We start from the raw sequence: 19,795 nt of genomic DNA on the forward strand, positions 1-19,795 counted from the left end.
TCTGTTATCTCCTAAATTGTGAGGAGCTGCCATCCCATCCCTGAAAGTTTCTTTTCCTAATCAGAATGGATAATCAGCTGCATAATTCATACTTTCCCTCTAGCATCCTACTGACTCCTGTCTTTTGCCTCTAGTTACATATTTCTCATATTCAGGCATTTTTCCTCACAGCTTCTTACCCATCATATTCTCCTTCTGCTTGTTGCTGCCTCATAGGGTTCCCAACCCATATTCTAGTATGCCTTAGCTTATCTAGCGACATCTTTTGGCCCATCCTCCTGCCCTGGTGCAGTCATGTTCCCATGATATCCAGCCTTCTGCTCTTCCTCTGTTCTTCCCAGCCACCTCACAGTCTCATCTTCCATGCCCTTCACAGAGGAATTCATCTCACTCCATAGATGATATAGAGAAATAGGCACCTCTGACAGAGTGTGTCCGATCCTGAAAATGAGTCCCTATATGAATAGTCCCTCTGGTGATGACTGTTTCTGTTCAACCTCTCCAGAGCTAGAAGATTAGTTATATTTAGCTTTTTTCTATATTTAATAGATAATGGTAGGAATCTTATTCCTAATTAAGTGTATATTAGAACAAGGTAAATTTGTCATGTATGTCTTTTCTGTGACTGTGAGTATTCATTGATTAAATGTCTGTGGTTTAGATAGCAAAAATTTGGTGAGATGAATCCCATTCCTGGTAACTAACAGGCAATTATTTCTTTGGGGACTAGAGGAAAAAAGACTAGTCACTGTTCCCTAAATTCTGGGAATTTTGCCCCCAAATAAACTGTGATTTTGCCTAAAAATCAAATGTGAGGAAACAAAAGTTATTTAGGAGAAGAAAACAAAAGCAAAGTGTAGTCTTAAAATAAATTTCTGAAATATGATGTAATATGATGACATATGAAATATGTCAAATATGATGTTGATACAGCTATCAACATAGAAGTCTGAAAAAASGTAGAATACCATATTGCTGAGAAATTTCCCCTGCACTCTTGGAATTGCTTGGGTTAAAATTAAGCAAACCAACAAACAAAAAGCAGCTCTTTTCTTAAATGGAAAAAGCTTTTACAGAAATTGCTAACTAGACTTAATTTTAGTAAAAAAAACAAGTATTTCTATCTTTATCTGTGTAAAAATAATCCTGAGACCTTTGCCAGTGGTCAATAATCAGTCCGCAGTTTRTTAATCCAGTCCTCAGCTGTTGTTTCCAAATGGCATCTTACCTCCAAGTCTTTCCAGTGCTGCTGTAGACCAAGGGAAGAGAGGAGAGAAGAAGAGATAGAGGGAGAGGGAGAGGGAGAGGGAGGGAGGAAAGGAGGAAGGATGGGAGAGAGGGAGGAATAAAGGAATGCAAACACAGAAAAGGAATGACTTTACAACTCTAGTACTTTTATTCATGGGCCAATAAAGCTCAAGACCGCTGTGTCATGCTCTGTGCCTGTATAATGAGAAAGATCACCTGAAAGTGACAATCCTTTATGTTACATCTACAGACCTTACAAAGAAGTCTTCAGCACACAGCTGATCTGCCATATGCCTGGCCTCATAATGCATTACAACATTACAAATTTAAAAATCAGTCATTTCTGAAAGGAGAGATTAAGTAACTGGTTTTGCTACATACATTACTCAGGATGCCAGAAAACTCAGTCACATTTCTTATCTTTAATTTTTTTCTTTATATACACTATCTTAATTGGAGATTTTTTTTTTGTCTAATCTACTTGAAATTAGGTGAATTAATCAACTTTGTTAATTTTAAGAACATTTTGATCTTTTGGGGCATTATAGGAGAAGGACACGTCCATTATGGAAATTCATTTGCAATCTCAACTTTATCTGTATCTGTGTATGATAAAACATCATCAGTAAAATCAGCTGCTGTTTCTTTTATTCTAAAGGTAGAACCCCCAGGAGGTGCCACTGAAGTTTAGTTAAGGTGGAGAGAGTAAAAATAGTAGAGAATTGCTGTCTGTAGCCAAACTAGTTGTAAGTTAGGATCTTTTCTCACATATTTGAGGAGAATATGTTGTAATACTCTGTATTAGTTTACCGATTCATAGACAAAAAATAATAGTATACCACTATTTATGTTTTTCACCTAGACTATTAACTGTATTCTCCTCAGGCAGYGGAGACCCTTTTCCCCTTTATACAACTGGCTGCAGAAATCTTAATAGCTGAGTAGGAGTCCACCTGGAATTCGTGGTTGGATCTGTGTGAGAAAAGAAGAGGATAATATCAGCCAGGGAATCAGTCAGTCACCTTTTATTTTGTATCTAGAAGACACAATCCAGCTTCTAGAAGATATAACCTAGCTTTCTTTTTACCTCTCAGATCTAGATAAGATTTGTTCCAACGCAATCTTCTTTTTTTTCTGCCTTACTTTTTCAGAGTAACAAGATCTGTGGCCTCCCCCATATAGAGGGCATTCAAGGAAAACTTCTAGCAATCCAAATGGGCTCTCCAACTTTTTTGGTGTGTCAGTGCACTCTCAAATAAAGTTATATGGTTCCCTACAGCTTTGCCTCATTTCCAGAGTTTGCTCAAGTCCCCYGACTCCCTCTCTTACAGCTCTTTGGGCCACTTTTTCATGGAAGCCCATTCCCATGTCACTGTATGAGGTGATTCGAGTGCCTGCCTACCTTTGGGTAAAACCTGAGAATCAGTGCTAAGCTATGAAGTGAGAATTAGGTAAGTAGTCAGATGGTCAATATTGCTGGCCACAGCTAGCTTTCAAAAATGATGTTTGTTTTAAATTTGACTTGCTTACTTCTTTCATCTCTTTGTCCTCTTCTCTACATAACACATAATAAAAGCCCCTCATTCTATTAGCTAAGCCTGCTTTCTCCTTTGGGACCAAGGGAAACAATGTATTTTCTTAAAAGATAATTTGCTTGGGAGATTTGCTTTGTGTGATTCAGTGCATTCTTGCAGACAACTGTGAATTTATGCAAACTAACAATTTCCATTAAATCATGCCACATTAAGCATCGAGTATATTGTTTCACTTTTACAACAAATATTTAAACCAATAGCAAAACCAAGGGGATCAGCTGTCACACTCAGTAGCAGCCATACCTTTCTTGTTGAGACATTTGCTTTCCTCCATTCCCTTGCTTAATCTTTAGGAGAGTCCTGAGAATAATCTGGCCACTAATAGAGAAACAAAATCAGTGACTTCTCTGTTGGCCAAATGGACACATATGTTTTGCAGTTCAGACTGGGCAACTTCCTTCTTTCACTTGTCTTATCACAGTATCTCCTGAGCAGTCTATCTGCCTTATCACAGTCAGGGTCTGTTTACAGGACCTGAGGGACTGACAGATCAACACGTCTGAAGTTTCTCTCAGWGTATAAGAGATTGCAGGCATTAATCACAGAATAAATACCTTAGCCACTTTCCTGCCTGCAGCAAAGAATAGAGTGGCATTGGCAGAGGGAAATAATAAGAAAAATTGGGTAAAATAAGATTGTTGGGGCCTAATTCAACCATCCTTGTAGTTAAAGGAAGACTTTTCACTGACATTAAAGGAGATGGATCTGYCACTAGGGTCATACAGGCCATGGACAATATTTGAAGTTTTCCTCAGAACTGCTTGTAGTATTTTCAAACTCAAAATCAGATGAGCTGTGAACAAACTGGAGTGAGGGGACAAGCAGATGAATTATTTTCCAGGTGTCTGTAGAACAGTGCCAGGAGTCATCGTAGCTAGCTAGAGAAGCTGAAAGTTCTCACTGATGACAATAGGCTATAATTGGTGTTGCAGACACATGGTGGGATGATTTATGTGACTARAATTTTAAAATAATTAGATAAAACATTTGCAGAAAAAGAGTGGGTAAAAGAGGTGAGGGTGGCACTCTAAAGAGATGATTATCTGTGTTAAAGCTATTGTGTAAAGACAAATTCTATTGTTCTCAGAGACTTCAATCTTGAAGACCTGTGCTGGAGGTTGTACGCAGTCTGTAGTAAAAAATTATTAAAGGTTCTAAAAATGATAGATGATAATTATCTAACACAAAAGATATTGAACCTAACATAAGGTAAATCTATTTTGAGCCTCATTATGTTGAATAAAGATGAACAGATCAGTGGATCTAATTATACTCATTATGGGAAAACAGAGGACAGTAAAATACATATACTTGGTACTTCAAAAGAATGAATTTTACAAACCTGAGAAAATTATGAGGGATAATTGATTAGGTAGAACAAATACAGCAATTTGTGAAAGAAATTTGAAAGTTGTTTAACAAGAACTTATGACATAGCCAGAAGTCACATCTCACAATTAAGAAATAGTAATGTTAAAACCCCTCCTCGCTCAGGTTTGATGTGAATATATCAACTAAAACTCTCTCTCTCTCTCTCTCTCTCTCTGTCTTCCTCTTTCTCTAAAACCAAGCAGAGAAAGGGAGGGTGGGAGGTTTAGTGCAAAAATTTGAAACAAATATTAATATTGACATGAATTAAGTTTGAATGGAAATGTGCATCTGTATATGTGACTGAGTGTGTGAGTGTAAAAGCATCACAAGAAACAGCAGAACTTGATTAAAAGGGAAGGTATGCCTTAACAGTTGCAGAGCATCATATATGTGATTTCATTCAAATGGAGAGGTAATGAAAGTAACTTAAAGACAGGTGCTAAGTACAGGACTGTACCTAATAAAATATCCAAATAAGGAACRCAATAGAACTGTGAAATTCGGTAATTTTGTCTAAGACTTATGAGGGATGAGGGGAAAAAAAAGAAAAAACGCAAAAGATCCAAAACAACACCCACTCCAAAAGGGTATAAAAGATAAGTCTAAAATCTGTTTGCTATCACGAGTCAAGAAGAACTGAAGACATAGTGAGGGCTCAGCAGCTGGYACCCCATTCACCTTGTTGCACCCAAGTGATCTCAGCCAGACCACTGGGACACACATGCTTTGGAGCTGACATGTATGTGGGTGTTAGTGTGCAAGGGGGTAAAATCAACTTAGAGATTTTGCAATATAAGAGCACTTTCCATAAGATGATAACACACTGAATTTTGCTACACTAATTTCCTACATTAGCAGTAGAAGGAGGTTCTAAAATTAATTGTAACTGTAAAAAAGAGATGCCACTCTTCATTAGCATTTTGTTTTGGGAGAGAMTCAAGATGATATGCTCAAAACACAGCAGAATAGTGGGCCACTTTATAATTTCCCAGGATGGGCATCATGCTATTTCATATAAGACATTATTTGCAAGTTAATTCTCTGAATTTCTAAGCTGTTTGTCTACACTCCATCTATTGCCCAGGAARCAAATAAAGGCATCTCTAGTAGGAAGTTCACCTCAGTTCGGCTATCCATCTGTCTTAAGATAGCTGTGAGTCATAAGTGGAGGTGCCTATTTTTCTTACAGTCTATAGAGGAAGTTTAGATGAGTAGTTTGGACTTGGCCAATTAGCTGTTAGATGTCTGCAGTTAGTATCTAACATGGAGGTTAAAATGTATCTCATTAGCATTTTGAAAGCAGAATGCATGGAAAGCTTGCACTTGGGAGACCAAGGAGACCTCGCTAAAGATGTATTTAGCCTGATAATATCCTGTTTCAATTGCTATTATATTTTGGAAGTTTCAGAAGATTGTTGATCTCATTCCAATATTTAAAAAGCCAGTTAAACCTAGAGTAGTTAAACCTGTCAACATTTCTGGGCAAAATAATATAATTGTTAGTACAGGACTTAATGATACAGAATGAAAAGGTAGCAATATAATTAATGTCAATCATTATGGTTTTGTAGAAAGAGTCCTTAGAGTCCTTATTAAACACGCTTGATATAATTCTTTGATGAGATTGTAATATAGGCAGTGAAAGATAACTAAGATATTTAGATTTTTAAAAGGAATTTGGGTGCATTAATATACAACATTCTGACTTTAAAATTAGTGCAACAATAAAATACATCTTAAATGAATTAATATAAATGACAGATCCCCCAAATGTAACTGTCAATGAGTTTTCAGCATGCAGGAAAGGAGTTTCTGGTAAGTTAGTAGGATATCTAGTAAGATAGATGGCAACTTGTCCAGTATTATTTAATACCGTTAGCCATGATCTGGAAATAGATAAAAAAAATCACTGTTAATCACAGTGGTGGATGAGAAAGGAAAGAGAATGTGGACCTCTGCAAGCAAGTAGCTCTGTTATAATGTCATCAGATTAAGGGATTTACTGTATTTATGAACCTAGGTTTGGTTCTAGTAAAGTTGTATCTTCRTATAAATATGAAAGCAATGTATGCTTGTATCAGTTCTAGAACAAAATATATGTTAAATGACAACAAATGCTAAACAACATAATTTAGCATTTTGTGAAAGTGTACTGAAAAGCAGAGTTCTCAAATTTATCTCGTTGTTCTTCCAAGAAGATCCAGGGAGGAATTCTTCCTATATAGGTTGTGCCTAACCTAAGTTCATGCAGGGAATCAGATACCTAGTTGGGAATATAGGCTTAAGTGAACCATTCCAGTGGAGTAATTATAGATGGTGAGAAAGGTGACCAGAGCGAATCCAGCACTCTGGCATATTAGCATTACTCTGCATATGAGAGAGCTTCTACTAACTGAATAATTTTCAGTTAAGTTCTCTATTTCTTAATTTGTTGTCTTAAGGTGAAATCTTTTTCCCCCTCTCTCTTGTTTTCCCAGTGTTGATTTTTACTTCATTTTATYTAATTGTCCTTTAGCACATCCCAACTCTATGACTATGATCTGATCTTCTTTACTTTTTAATTAGTTTTCAATTGTGTATCCCCCTCTATATTTTAAAAATGTCACATTCCAGGTTAAAATGCCTATAAGAGGAAGCATGTGATAYGGGATTAAAAAAACCTTCTTAAAACTGAACATTGAGGAATTTTGGTATTTTGTCAAAGTGCTTGCCTTTGTTCATTTATGTATTTTTCTAAACACTTCTCTGGGGAAGTGCTTGCCCTGAGATGAAACACTGCCAAAAAAAAATTATCATAGTAAAAAAATGCTGTTACATGCCCCCTTTTTGCACTTTACATAGATCCAGATGCAAGAGAAATCTTAATGTGCACAGGTGAATCTGTCAGAGTAGGAACTCTCAGAGCAAAGTACTTGATGTGGAATTTTTTTGGATTGGCATCTGGATAGTTTTGGAGAATCTGATCTGCTTGTTTTGTATCGCAGATGGACCAGTAATTTCTGATGGCAGCTGTGATAGYTGGCTGCTTCTGCTTGAGGGTACTCTGCCGGGACTAACAATCCTTCTGGGTGGGATTGACGTCTTCCCCCCCTTCCTCTTTGCTTTCTTGTCCCTGCTGCTTCTTCAAAGGCTAATCACCCGTTCAGCCCTCAAGGGTTTCTTCTTTCGAGGCCTGGTTGCCTATGGCTGTGTCCGCTCTGCATGTTTGACGTGGCCCTCTACCTAGGCGCATGTATTGGCCATGCAGAYTGCTGACCCACCTCCACTACCTCCTCGACCAAAGGTGAAAATCCCCAAGTCTTGTAGTCCTCATGGGAGAGAAGGATCAGAGAAGTCTCAGCCTCTGGGTGAGTTGGGGCCACCTTTACACAGGGAGGACAGAGCGCTGGCAAAGAACAGGGCCACTCAAGATGAGCTGTGCTAAGGACTGCTTCAAAAACCACTTCTCAACTGTCCCTGGCTGCATAAGTACTCCTTTTCTGTGCTACTCAGTTTTGTAAACAGGTCACCTTTAAACAGCCCACTTAGAGCTAACCTATTGGAGCTTGCACTAGAACAGAGTGAAAATAAACCCACTCAGCCAGGTACACCTCCCAAACAAGATGCCAAAACTAACAGCTGGGAGGCAGTTTGAGAAGCTGCTCCTTTTGTCCCTCGTTTTTCATTGCTGCCTCACAAGTACAGCTCGCTGTGTCATTATCTGGGCACAAGATTAGAGGGGTCAGAAGACTCACTAAGAGGAGGCGCTGGTGCTCGGCTGGACCAAATATGCATTGTAGGCATTACCTATGTCCCTGTGCCGGTTGCAAAGAATCAGTGAAATATTGACACGCTCCAGCTACCTTCTCTTTTCGCTCACTCCTCGTGAGGGGGCATAAAAGCCATATTCAGCAACACTATACCATGCAAGCATTTCTTTATGGAGAAGGAATTTTCCATGGATAAGTTACCCTAAGCAATGTTCTAAGGTTGCTGAGCAGCTTTAAATCAGGGAACATGGCTCACCGTCTGTGCTGCTGTGTGACATTGACAGTAAAATAAGTGCYTACTAAAGATATTTGCTTCTTTGAAACTAAGCTATTTAAACYCGATGGTGTGCAGGAAATGGTCCTAGCAGAAAGCATTGCTTTTGGAGAGGTAAGAACAGAAGATTAAATCTGAGATGACTTTGGAAGTCTGACGAAGGATCTTGCATTCTTTCAACTCTCATGGCCATCACTAACATTTTTTGGCTCTTTTGTAGAAAGCTGCCAATAACCTGCTATATGAAACCATTTTTTTTCTCTTTATGGAAAAAAACCATCACTGACAAGGCAGCAAGAACACTGTCATTTTGCTCATACATACCCTATACATTATGCACAGGTTCAGGGTTCTCCTGTTTCTCTTCACTAACCATGCTCTGAATCGAGAAAGCTGCAAAACCAGTTATGTTCACAATGTTTGTTTTCTATTATTAACTCAAAGCTGAAGGAAACAGAAACAGTAAGTTTCTTACACAAATCTCACCAGCTATTTTTCACAAACTCTGGGAAAAAGAAGATGTCAGAAACATCAGGGGAAAGGTAAACTTACAGCTTCTGTAGGAAGGTTCAGTTTAAGCTTTCAGTTATAACCTCTGAACTCACTCTCTGTGATTTGAAATTGCCAATCACTGATGGATAATTTTAAGAAAGACTAGGTAATACTTAAACTGCCTTATTTAATAAGCTCTAGGTTCAGAAAAATGGAAAAAAAAAAAAACTCTCGATCCTCCTGTGGCCCGAATTATGAACTATACGAAAATTATTTGGTATAAACAAACTGCAAGGGGATGTTAGAGGTTAGAGTTATGTTGCGGTCTGATTAAATTAACAATTAAGCAAGGAAAGGCAGACACCTGTGGAGAGGAGTGTAAATGACTGTCAAAAGTGATAACACCTCTGAAAGACTTATACGTGGGTCTAGGATGAGGCTAGTCATATCAACATTAGTGGACTAAATTTGGCAGGAGAGAAGCCATTGTGTGGGTAAGGCCTTCGCTGACGCTTACTCGCAACTTAATTATACAGTCACCCTTTGGGTCAGCAGACACCGTTTGAATTCCCAAATGCAGTTTAGGGGCCAAAATAATAACATTATGAATATGGAACAAAGGAGATAAGCTTGCCACAAACTGCAGGAACCGAGAAAACATCATTGTTCATATGGTAATATGGAAGATGGCTCTGTGGTTTTTATCCTACTGATTTTTTCATAAACTTGGTTTATTTATGATGCTTTTAAACTCAATCTGTTATCTAAATGTTCTCCAAGGATTGTTTTCATAGGAAAGAAAGCACATTTTGTTCTTCAGTCAAGTGCCTAACTTGAGCCACTAAGTGAAAGTCATGATTAAAAATGGCATGATATCAAAAGCTGCTGTTACGCATGTGCTACCTGCTGTCTGCATGCAGACAGACATATAGTCTTTTTAAGAAAGTAGATTGTTAATCAGCAGAAACTGTAGAATTTTTAACACTTCAGTGAAGTTCATGTACAAAAGAAATGCTAATTAAACTGCTAAGTGAATTGGGTCACAAGATCTGTATTAGAATGAGTTAAGCCAAGACTATGTGAAATAGGGGGATTTGCGTGACTGAAGCACCACAAACCACATGGTAGAATGACTTCATCTGAAAATTTCTCATGTRCATCTTCCCTGGGTAATATCTCAGTGAATTTAGCACTCCAGGAAGAGCCATCAAGTGGCACAAAAGAGGGTCACAGAAATAACACGGTGGAGCTGACTACCTTCTCTGAGTAGGCCTGAATCTTTTTGGGATTCACATGTTTTGTAGAGCAAAATGCGGCTGCTAAGGTTTGGTCAGAAGTAGAGTTAAGACAGGATTGATCCRGATCAAATCCTGTTTGGCCAGAATAGCAAATAGAATGCACGAGTACTTATATGTCCTCCATGCCATCAATATTATGAGAAATAATAAAGTAAAAATTTCTGTGAAGCTAGTTAACTGCATGTTGTTTCCTCCTTACTTTTCTTCCGTCGTCAAGAACAAAAAGCTCCCGACTAGAGTCTGACTAATGTGTATTGATTAATTTTAACTTTGTAATATAAAAAGAGAAATGTCATCGAAACTTCTTTTCCCAGATTGGGTCTTTTTATGAATGACTATTGTTCAAGGGTTTTGTTGGTTTTGTGCTGATGGAAATTAAACTACAACAAAAGTGTTATTTGTCCTTAAATATAGAAAGGAAGAGAGAAAAAAAAAAGAGAGAGAGAGAAAAGGAAATATATGCAGTGTTCTGTGAAACTAAAATGCTGTTTTTATTGGATAAAACAAATATAATTCTGTTCTTTTCATAAACTGTTTAGATAAAAGCATGTCTATATATTTCATGWATATTTTTAAACACCTAATAATTTCACGCATTCTAGAGTCTCAGCTGTGAGAATAATTGCTTTAACTATGGATTTACCAGGAGCAAAAGCTGTATGAGCTATACAGAAGCCACARAAGAAACACAGTCAGACTCTGATGTCACTCTAATGCCATTTTCTTTACAGACATCTGTTAACAGTGACCACCCACAATTTTTAGATTGAAGAGRATTGTCATTACTGGATCTACTTACAGTGTTATTTTTAGTTAGAAAGAAATTTAAAGAGATGATGCTACAATTGCTTAATTTTATTGTTATTGAATCTGTTTCATTAATATGCATGTTGACTGAATAGCTGCCTATGAACTTTCTAAAATGTGCTTCTAATCCCATCAGCGTTAAATATTAACTAGGAACCTGACTCTATCATTCACTCACATTCTCTCTTTCTTAGCTTATCGTTACCTGGGTGTCAGTAGGAGCAGTTATTCTTGCTGATAACTYCATTTATCATAAATAAACACATTTCTCATGATTGTTATTCACTTAGACAGCTGAACGTAACAGTGCTTCCACCATGCAGTTAGGTGGAAGTAATGCTCAATGGAGGGCAGGTTTGGGGATGTGGCTTCTGGTAAACATTTTGCCTCAGGGATTTATGCTATCTTTTCTTTCTCTTTTTCCTCTTTAGGGAATCTTTGTTCTAGGACTGCCATATGCTGTTCTCCACAGTGGATACAGTGGCCTGTTTCTTATTATCTTGGCTGCAGCATTATGCTGTTATACAGGCAAAATCCTAATCGCTTGCCTGTATGAAGAAAATGAAGATGGGCAGCTCATAAGAGTGAGAGACACGTATGAAGACATTGCTAATGCCTGCTGCAAGAAGCTATTTCCCAGGCTAGGCGGTATAGTTGTCAATGTGACCCAAATGATGGAACTGATCATGACATGTATTTTGTATTTGGTTGTTAGTGGGAACTTGCTGTCACACAGTTTCCCATATGTACCAGTGACTGAGAAAACTTGGTCTGTAATTGCATTTGTTACACTCCTGCCATGTGTATTTATCAAGACTCTCAAAATTGTTTCCAAACTCAGCCAGCTTTGCTCCTTGGTCCATTTCGTTATCATCCTTGTCGTGATGACTTACTGTCTGACACAAACACATCAGTGGTCCTGGGCAAAATTCAGACTCCCTGTTGAGTTTGAGGACTTCTTGGTCTCTGTGGGTGTAATCATTTTTAGTTATACTTCGCAAATATTTCTTCCTACACTTGAAGGTAACATGAAAAACCCAGTGGAATTCAGATGCATGCTGAACTGGACTCACTTTTTTGCTTGTRTGTTGAAATCGGCCTTTGCACTGATTGCGTTCTTGACCTGGGGTAAAGAGACAAAGGAAGTGATTACTGACAACCTGCCATCCTTTTTGCAAACTCTAGTGAATTTGTGCCTCTTAACCAAGGCGCTTCTTTCTTACCCACTGCCTTTTTTTGCAGCCACGGAAATTGCGTATGCTTGTATTTCTAGAGGCAATCATCCCAGTTACAGATCTCCACTATTTGCTCTGGGTGTAAGAGGTTTGCTTCTCCTGTTAACTCTTCTGATGGCTATGTTCATACCACATTTTGCCCTGTTGATGGGTTTAACAGGCAGTGTAACAGGTGCTGCAATGACTTTTCTTCTTCCTTCTCTTTTCCACTTAAAACTGAAATGGAAAAAATTAGTCTTCTTAGAGAAATGTGCAGATATTTCTGTTTTTATTTTGGGTTTCCTTTGTAGTCTTGCAGGTGTAGTTTGCTCAATAAAAGGACTACTTGAAGTATTTGGAGGAGGGTAAGAAGTTTTCCCGATAGCTAATTAGGGCCCTAGTCTTACAAACACTTCTAAGCAGTAATCCAATACAGAAGAAATTGTGCCACTAGGTATAATCAAGCATATGCTTAAAAGTTTTCAGGATCAGGGCTTTAACTYGTAAAAGTATGTGACTGTAACAAACTGAAAAAATTAGCCTACACACAAAATGTATGCAATGACCTCTATTAAAAAACATTGACAGGAAGGAAAGTGTTTGAGATGGTTTGTCAGGAACATAATCTAAAACTAATCCTTTATATGTTCATACATGACCTGCACATCATAAAATTGCTCCTGCATGTGATTTCACTGATTCTCCAGAATTTCTGTCTGTGTTAGATACTGTTCAGTCTGCTCAAAACTATCAAATTGAGCTTACAAGTTATGATAGTGTTTGAGAGAGCTGTCACTGCAAACTGATGAAATACAATATGACAGTATTCAGGGAATGTAACTCAACATGTGAACATGGCAAATCAGGGAATTTCATATTTGATGTAAGATGAGGTCTACTACTTGTTTTTTAAATGAGTAGCCAAAAACAGAACTCAGTTTACAACAGCTTTGAAAACCTGCTTCTATCATGTACTCAGATGGGAATAAAGTCAGCAAAACAGGCATACCAACAACTCAGAGTCATGGAAAAGTGAATATRTTCTAAAAGAAGCCAAAGCTAATGACTGCAGCTTTTCTGCAAGTCTAATTTCTAAGATTCATTCCTCTGCAATGCAGTTATTCTATTGGTTAGGTTACAAGAAGTCTCACTGGTAGCATGAAAAAGTTAATATGCAGTTCACTTTCCCTCTTAGGCAGGAAATTTCTTTGATCTTGTTATTTTATCTGATGATATTAAAAGCTCAATGRAGTAAATCAAGTTCAATAAACAGACACACAGTTAACTTCCTGTACAACTTGCTACATCTTTAGCTTTAAAAGATATTGGCTTAATAAAAAGATCAACATCACAATGTATTTCACATTAACGATAATTCATTACGATAGGAAGCAGTCTTATCGGAGTGCTTTAATGAATACAAATCATCTTATTGTACTAAATCTATGTTATGTTAGGTAATTAAAGTAATGATTTGAAAGAAGAAAGTTTACATTTTCGTTATGAGCAGTTTCACACTATCTTCTACTGAGTCATATTAAAAAGACTGCATGTCAACGTAAGGTCGGATCACAGAATAAAAAGATTAGTAGTAGCTRCTTAACTGTACTATTTTTCTAGGTAGTATCTTAGCATTAATGCTTCTGGCCTGCATGAGCAACAGTGACCTCTCAAGGCTAGTTTGTTGAATGATAAATAACATGCAATTAAACTTAGAGAAGGGGTCTGATAAGCCGTATATGTCATTCTTTTCCTTTGTCTCCTAGTGTACGCTTGTTAAATGTGGAATAATGATGAWCAGGTTATTAAAACAAATTCATTGTATAATTACAAAATTACAGGAAAACTGAAGAAATAACTAGAGTTTTTTAGAATTTGTTTTACTGCTTTGGGACAGTGGGTCATATTCTCCACTCATCTCAAATTCACAATAATTTAAGATATTGATATTGAGATTTGTGCTGGTACAAAATGTATTTGTAAGGAGTCTTTTTTATTTTTATGTAGRATGACAAAAATATATTATTCAGTGAAGTAGTTGAAAGCTTATTATTACCCCTATGACATCGTCAGAAGGATATTATTACTCGGATGATGTCAATGAAAGGGTATCATTACTTTTTTGTGTGGAGAAGTTTCAGAGGTAAACAAACATGCAGGAACAGTATTTGTTGTATTTATCCTATATAAATCGCTGAGGACAGAATGAGGTAGTCCAAAGAATTTTATAAAAATTCTTTCAGCTAGTTTACTTAACAACTCTCCACAAACAATTCACCATTTTTTCCACCTCCTGCTTTTCTTTAATGTGCTTTGTCTCTTATTCTTCAGAAATTCTTGGAGTTGTCTCAGTGCATTCACTGTTGGGAAAAGCTTATTGATGGGCTAAGYAGTTTATTTTCACAGGGATTTTAGGAATTTCCTGGCTCATCAGGGTGATTCAAAAAGGTCTTCGGGTTCTTCTCTCAGCCAATTTTCAAGAAGCCAATGTCTATTGCTTTCAAGGCAAAGATGATAATTTCCCCCCACTACACACATACACACTCACTCACTCACTCACTCACTCACTGTCATTTTTTCTCACTTATGTAAGCTTTTTCCTACAAGAGGATGATGCATATTGGGTAAGGCATGTACTATTATTGTCCTTATTTAATCATTTATATCATCTCAGTCAACAACAGAGAATATGATTAAGCAGGGAATATAATTAACAAATTAATATAACTGTAAATGCACAAAAGCGAAAGAAATGTCATCCAAGGGAAAGGCTTTGAGAAGTCACTTAACAGAGACCACTAGAATAATAGCGAAAATGTAGTTCAAGATTCCCTTTCTGTGGTTGGCACTGTGTGCCACTGCTGTGGGACACAAAAGCGGGGTGAGGTTCCCCATTTGAGTCATGGCCAGACAGTTTCAGGAGAAACTGTCTTCAAGGGTCACCAAGATTAGCGGAACCTCCCAACTCAGAAAGTCAAAGATACACTTACATACCCTGTAGAMAAGATAAAGACAGAAATACATATTCATGGTATGAGGCTGACTCCCCAGAARTCATTTTCTATAACACACAGTTGTATACTCTCAGTTATAGACTTATTTCTGAATACTTTCCAGTGGCAAAATTCTATTGCAAATGCATATAGAGTATTTGTAACTATCATCYGCATTACAAAATGCTACCTATCGAAAATGTTCGGAGAATCTAGTAAAGATGGAATTATAATGAATTACGAACGAGGAGGCACTGTATTCATCTGTAAAATTGCTATCAGGAGTTTTTGTCACTAAATTTATAGTACCAATCATTAGAATCACTGAAGCTAGGAAAAGGAAAGACTTGGTAAGTATTATTAATCCACTATTTTGGGCACTCCTGGATTATTCCTTCTAATATTTGATGATGCTTTATCAAAATTAATTCTGAAAGCAAACAACCAACAGTAGTTAGCATGAAGCAAATGCTGAGGAACAAATTATAGGCTGAAAAAAAACATTTTCAAACAGTCTTGCTTCATTTGTTGTGCCTACTAAAGTCTGAGTAAAAAATTCTGTTTTCCTCAACAAGAATATCACTAGTGTTGTGCAAAATAYTTTTCCCGTTTTCTAAGGATTGTAGTCCCAACATCAAGCCATGAATTCAGTTTCTGGCAGATATCAATCCTAGTACTGAAAACAGTTTTGCATTTGAAGTCGGTAAGATTACTCAAAAAATAAAATGTAGGCACCAAATAAGGTATGCCCTGCAAATAAGATGAGGAATTTCAAGTATCTATTTAAGAAAGTTTTCAAAAGTCTTAAGCTGAGGTGAGGGTGAAATCCTGGCTTCCACTGGTTCTGTGGGACTATTCTCACTGACTTCAGTGGGCCAAGGCTCTAATATTTACAGTGCATTAACAACACTTAATTTATTTTTACACCAAAGCTTGCCAGTTTAAGACCTTTATTTCATAACTGGGGGTTACTTTCCACATTATCACATGGTTTCTCTTTTCCAGCAATGAGATAATGTTTTTCTTGTTGATGCTACTGATATGTTAGAGCTATGTCAGAAAAGCTTTCAAAAGAAGTTCTTGAGGCTAAAACTACTTCATTAACRCTTCATCCTTGATCATTCACTTCATTTTCTTTCTGTGAATTCCCCAACTACATATACAACATTCATTTTACACTGATTACTCTGAAAAGGTAGTTAGACAAAAACAGAACAAATACAGTGTCCCATCTATATTTCATTCAATCAGGTTTCAGTATTCAGTATTTCTGTTCAGAACTAAAACATTTTAAAATTTTATAACTAATTTTAGAAATAATTTATCAAGTTTTTCTATGTAACAATAATATTCTCTATTATTATTAATAATCTGAATGATCCCAGAAAATGTAATAGAAAATATTTATTTCCAAATTTCAGTGTAAAGGAAATGAACCTCCAAAATATGTTTTGATGGTATGTCAAGATTTACCGTCCCAAAAGCTTGTATAGGAAACAAAATGTTGGGAAATTAATCATGTTCTGTAGTAGCTTGTAATGAATTTGAAACTACACAGTTTGCAAACATCTTGTACAATGCTTATATATTTGTCAAGTTGTAACGACTTTGGATTTAACTAATTATCACTCTTACTTTGCTTTTCTATCTATCTCTTACTTTTTAGATAGTCACCTCTCAAATTTCTGACATTTTTTTTCTTCACACGGCCTCTCTGAAGGAAGGAAATACCAATCCCCTCCATTTTACAGTTAGGAGGCCAATGCTCAGAGAGTATATGCATCCAAAAGGGAGTCCTAAGAAATCTGGGAAGCTCCAGGTTAATACTCTTCGCTTCATTATGCCTTCGTAGAGATCCTGATAGTCAATGCTTCCTTTCCCCCCCCCCCACCTTCTTCATCCTTCCTTTCTCTGCCAGTTTGTGTCAAGATACCATGAAAGTACAGAATACAGTGAGCAGCCCATTATAYGGTTTAAATATTTAACTGGGAGCTGCCTTTCTCACTTAACTTTTTTGTCTTTAAAAAGTATAAAATACAAAGAGATTAGGGGAAATGAAACAACTAAATACACATTTGGAAGTAGCAAGTGATGAGAAAGGAAGCAGACAGGTGGGAGAGAAATTAAGATGAAGCAAATGCAAGAAAAAAGACAAAAGGGAAGAGGAAGAGAAAAGGGGAGATAAGCGACTGAAAGGGTGAACTGGCAACTAGCAAAAAGTGAGAAACTGAGAGAAAGGAAGGTACAAAAGAAGGAAAAGGAAGATCATAGAGAGGAAAAAACTCAAAAGGAGAGAATAAAAAAGAAAAAGRGAAAATACATCTGTAAGAATACCGTTGCCTGCAAACATTTTCCACAGTTTCTTGCAAGCAGTAATTCAAGCTTCTCTGGTTGATGCAAGTTAATATAGCCTGTGTGTGATCARTTTTCATTTCTTTGACTTATACAAACCTCTCACAAATTCAAAACATTTAAAATAAAATCCTTATCATCTCTCTAGGATTATCTCTGCGTTTAATGCTTTCTGTTTTCCAAAAGAATTTGAAAAACTGCTAAATAAATAGTATTATAAGAAAATTTGACTTCTCTGTATGTCATTGTTTATTCCCCTTTTTCTGACCTCCTTTACTGCATTAATTCAGAGCTATGCACTGGGCCTAAACAGTTACCACCTTGCAGTCTGAACACCAGTGAAAAAAAGATTCTAAAACAGAAAAAGTCCTCTTGCAATGACCACTACAAAGGACCTTCTGCACCTTGGGCCCAAACCAGTTATCCCTGCAGAATTSTGTTTGGAAATGGTCTAGATTGGTCTAGGTGTCTGTTGGTAAACCTCAGTTAGGGTGGAGCTGGCAAAAGGTAACACTGACRTAGTACTGTAATGTTGYTTTGCTGTTCCTCAGGTGGCACAASGTGTAAGAAGGCAGTTTCTAAAGGATACAAATTAAAACATCCTTGTGAGCTCCCTCATGTGGCAATAGGCACCACATTAATCTGTCAGTTCCCCAGAATTAGGAAAGTGGAACTCAGAGAACCCAAGACCCATGGCTATGTCAACAGATCGCCATATACAGTTAGTGCTTAGCAATGCTCATAATTTGCAATAATAATGTAATGAGCAAAGACAAGGTGAAGGCAGAGGGATTAACAGCAAGCACTCAGCACCCGTAAGCCATGCTACATCTACCAAATTCCCAGGGCAGCTGCTTCAGGGATAGTAAGCCTCAAGTAGACAGCTGCATCCCCCYGCTGCCATCTGTGGCTTCTGTCTCTGGTCCTACCACTCACAACAAGCTGCACAGTTGCAGACACATAACACTCATCTGCAGAAACTATCTTATCCCACACCTGCTTGCAGGGGGTATGGCTAGCACCCAAGCCATCGGATACAAGGGCTTTCCTGAGAKTCAATCAGCTGGTAACTAATCCCAGAAGTCTAAACAGGGATGGCTACAAAGAGGAATGGGTTGCCAGCTGAGGCATCAGATGGGAACACAGAGCAGGCATTATCAGTTTTATTAGTCAATACTAATCTCATCTGCTCAGTCTTGCTAATTACACTTCAGGAGAAAGTTTATTAAGGAAGGTGTGATGGGATCTTGAATTGGGTCGAATTTAAAGGTGGGTCAACCTGAATCTTTTCCTTATTGTGCATGTTCACCGAACTCAGRGCACTGATTTCCAAAAGCTATTTTATTAGAGCACAGGAACTTAAACAAACAAACAAAAAAGGGAAAAATACATTTGAAGTGGAATAGATATARAAGATTTGTAAACAAATTTCTCCTCTGCCCCAGGCGTCATTTCAGGGCAGACCCCTTCTTTTAATTTTGCGCCATCCTGCAAATCAAATGCAGGGTCACATCCTGRGTCATAATAGATTCTTTCGTTCTCTTCTTGGTCCTAGGAAGAAGACTACTTTCCATCACAGTTAGGGCCCAGAGAGGTGTCTGTGCCCTCCTTTTCTTGGAGGTCCCTCGTTCTCAGCTTGAGCTGCTGACTGCTTGCCTTTCTCCTTCACACGTTGCAGGTGATGCTCCCCTGAGCACGTTCAACAGCTCTCAGGAAAGAAACAGCCTCCCTCTGCCTCCGTAGGCTGCTTTTAACCACATGCAGCAGCCAGGGCAAGGGAAGCTTAAACAGGCAGCCTTCTCTCCTGGCACACTGCTATGTAATGGATTATGTATTGCTTTTACATGATAAACTGCAAACAGGCGAATAAAACTTAGAGACTGGCTTATCATTTGAATGAAAAAAAACAGAAATGAATCCTTACATCGTCTTTCTAATCATCTTAATCATATGCTTTGCCGCGGTGCGCTCAATTTTTTTTCTTTAGGAACAGAAGTCATAAAAAACAAGAAAAGTTACTACCAAARAAAATGTATCTGCTTGAGTTATAGTAGGTAGACTCAGCCTGAGCTTGAGGCAGCCTTAACAGTTTGGCTGCAGGGCTTCCAGCCAGGAGCTGATTCGTGCAGGTGGAAGCAAGATTTACCGGCATTCCACATTGTGATACGAGCTGAGCAGCTTTCAGGTCCAGCATTATATTATCATCCATGCGCTAGTCACCATAAGATAGGGAAAACATTTTCCGTACTGTGTATAACTCCTTCTCTTCTTCTTTTACATGTGCCCTTTGAAGCAACTATGACTTTGTTGTACCATTACTAGGAACTATCCTGGGATCCTGCAGACATCCTCTTTCTGGATAGAAGTCATGGCTCTGTATTCATCCAGCTTCTTTGCAGTGA

The 19,795-nt window shown here is 37.7% G+C and overlaps 1 protein-coding gene across 1 annotated transcript in view; it reads left to right on the forward strand.

Moving 5' to 3' along the window:
* LOC146600983 (vesicular inhibitory amino acid transporter-like) overlaps positions 1 to 19,795 on the forward strand; it is a 42,912-nt gene that overhangs the window by 11,787 nt on the left and 11,330 nt on the right. The window contains exon 2 of the mRNA XM_085314383.1: positions 11,266 to 12,413. Within this exon, the coding sequence (XP_085170509.1) occupies positions 11,266 to 12,413 (1,148 nt within the window). The remainder of the gene's footprint in view (positions 1 to 11,265; positions 12,414 to 19,795) is intronic.

Source organism: Rhea americana, unplaced genomic scaffold (assembly GCF_003343005.1).
Source record: "Rhea americana isolate MKP2758 unplaced genomic scaffold, rheAme1 scaffold_110, whole genome shotgun sequence".
NCBI classification, from domain to species: domain Eukaryota; kingdom Metazoa; phylum Chordata; class Aves; order Rheiformes; family Rheidae; genus Rhea; species Rhea americana.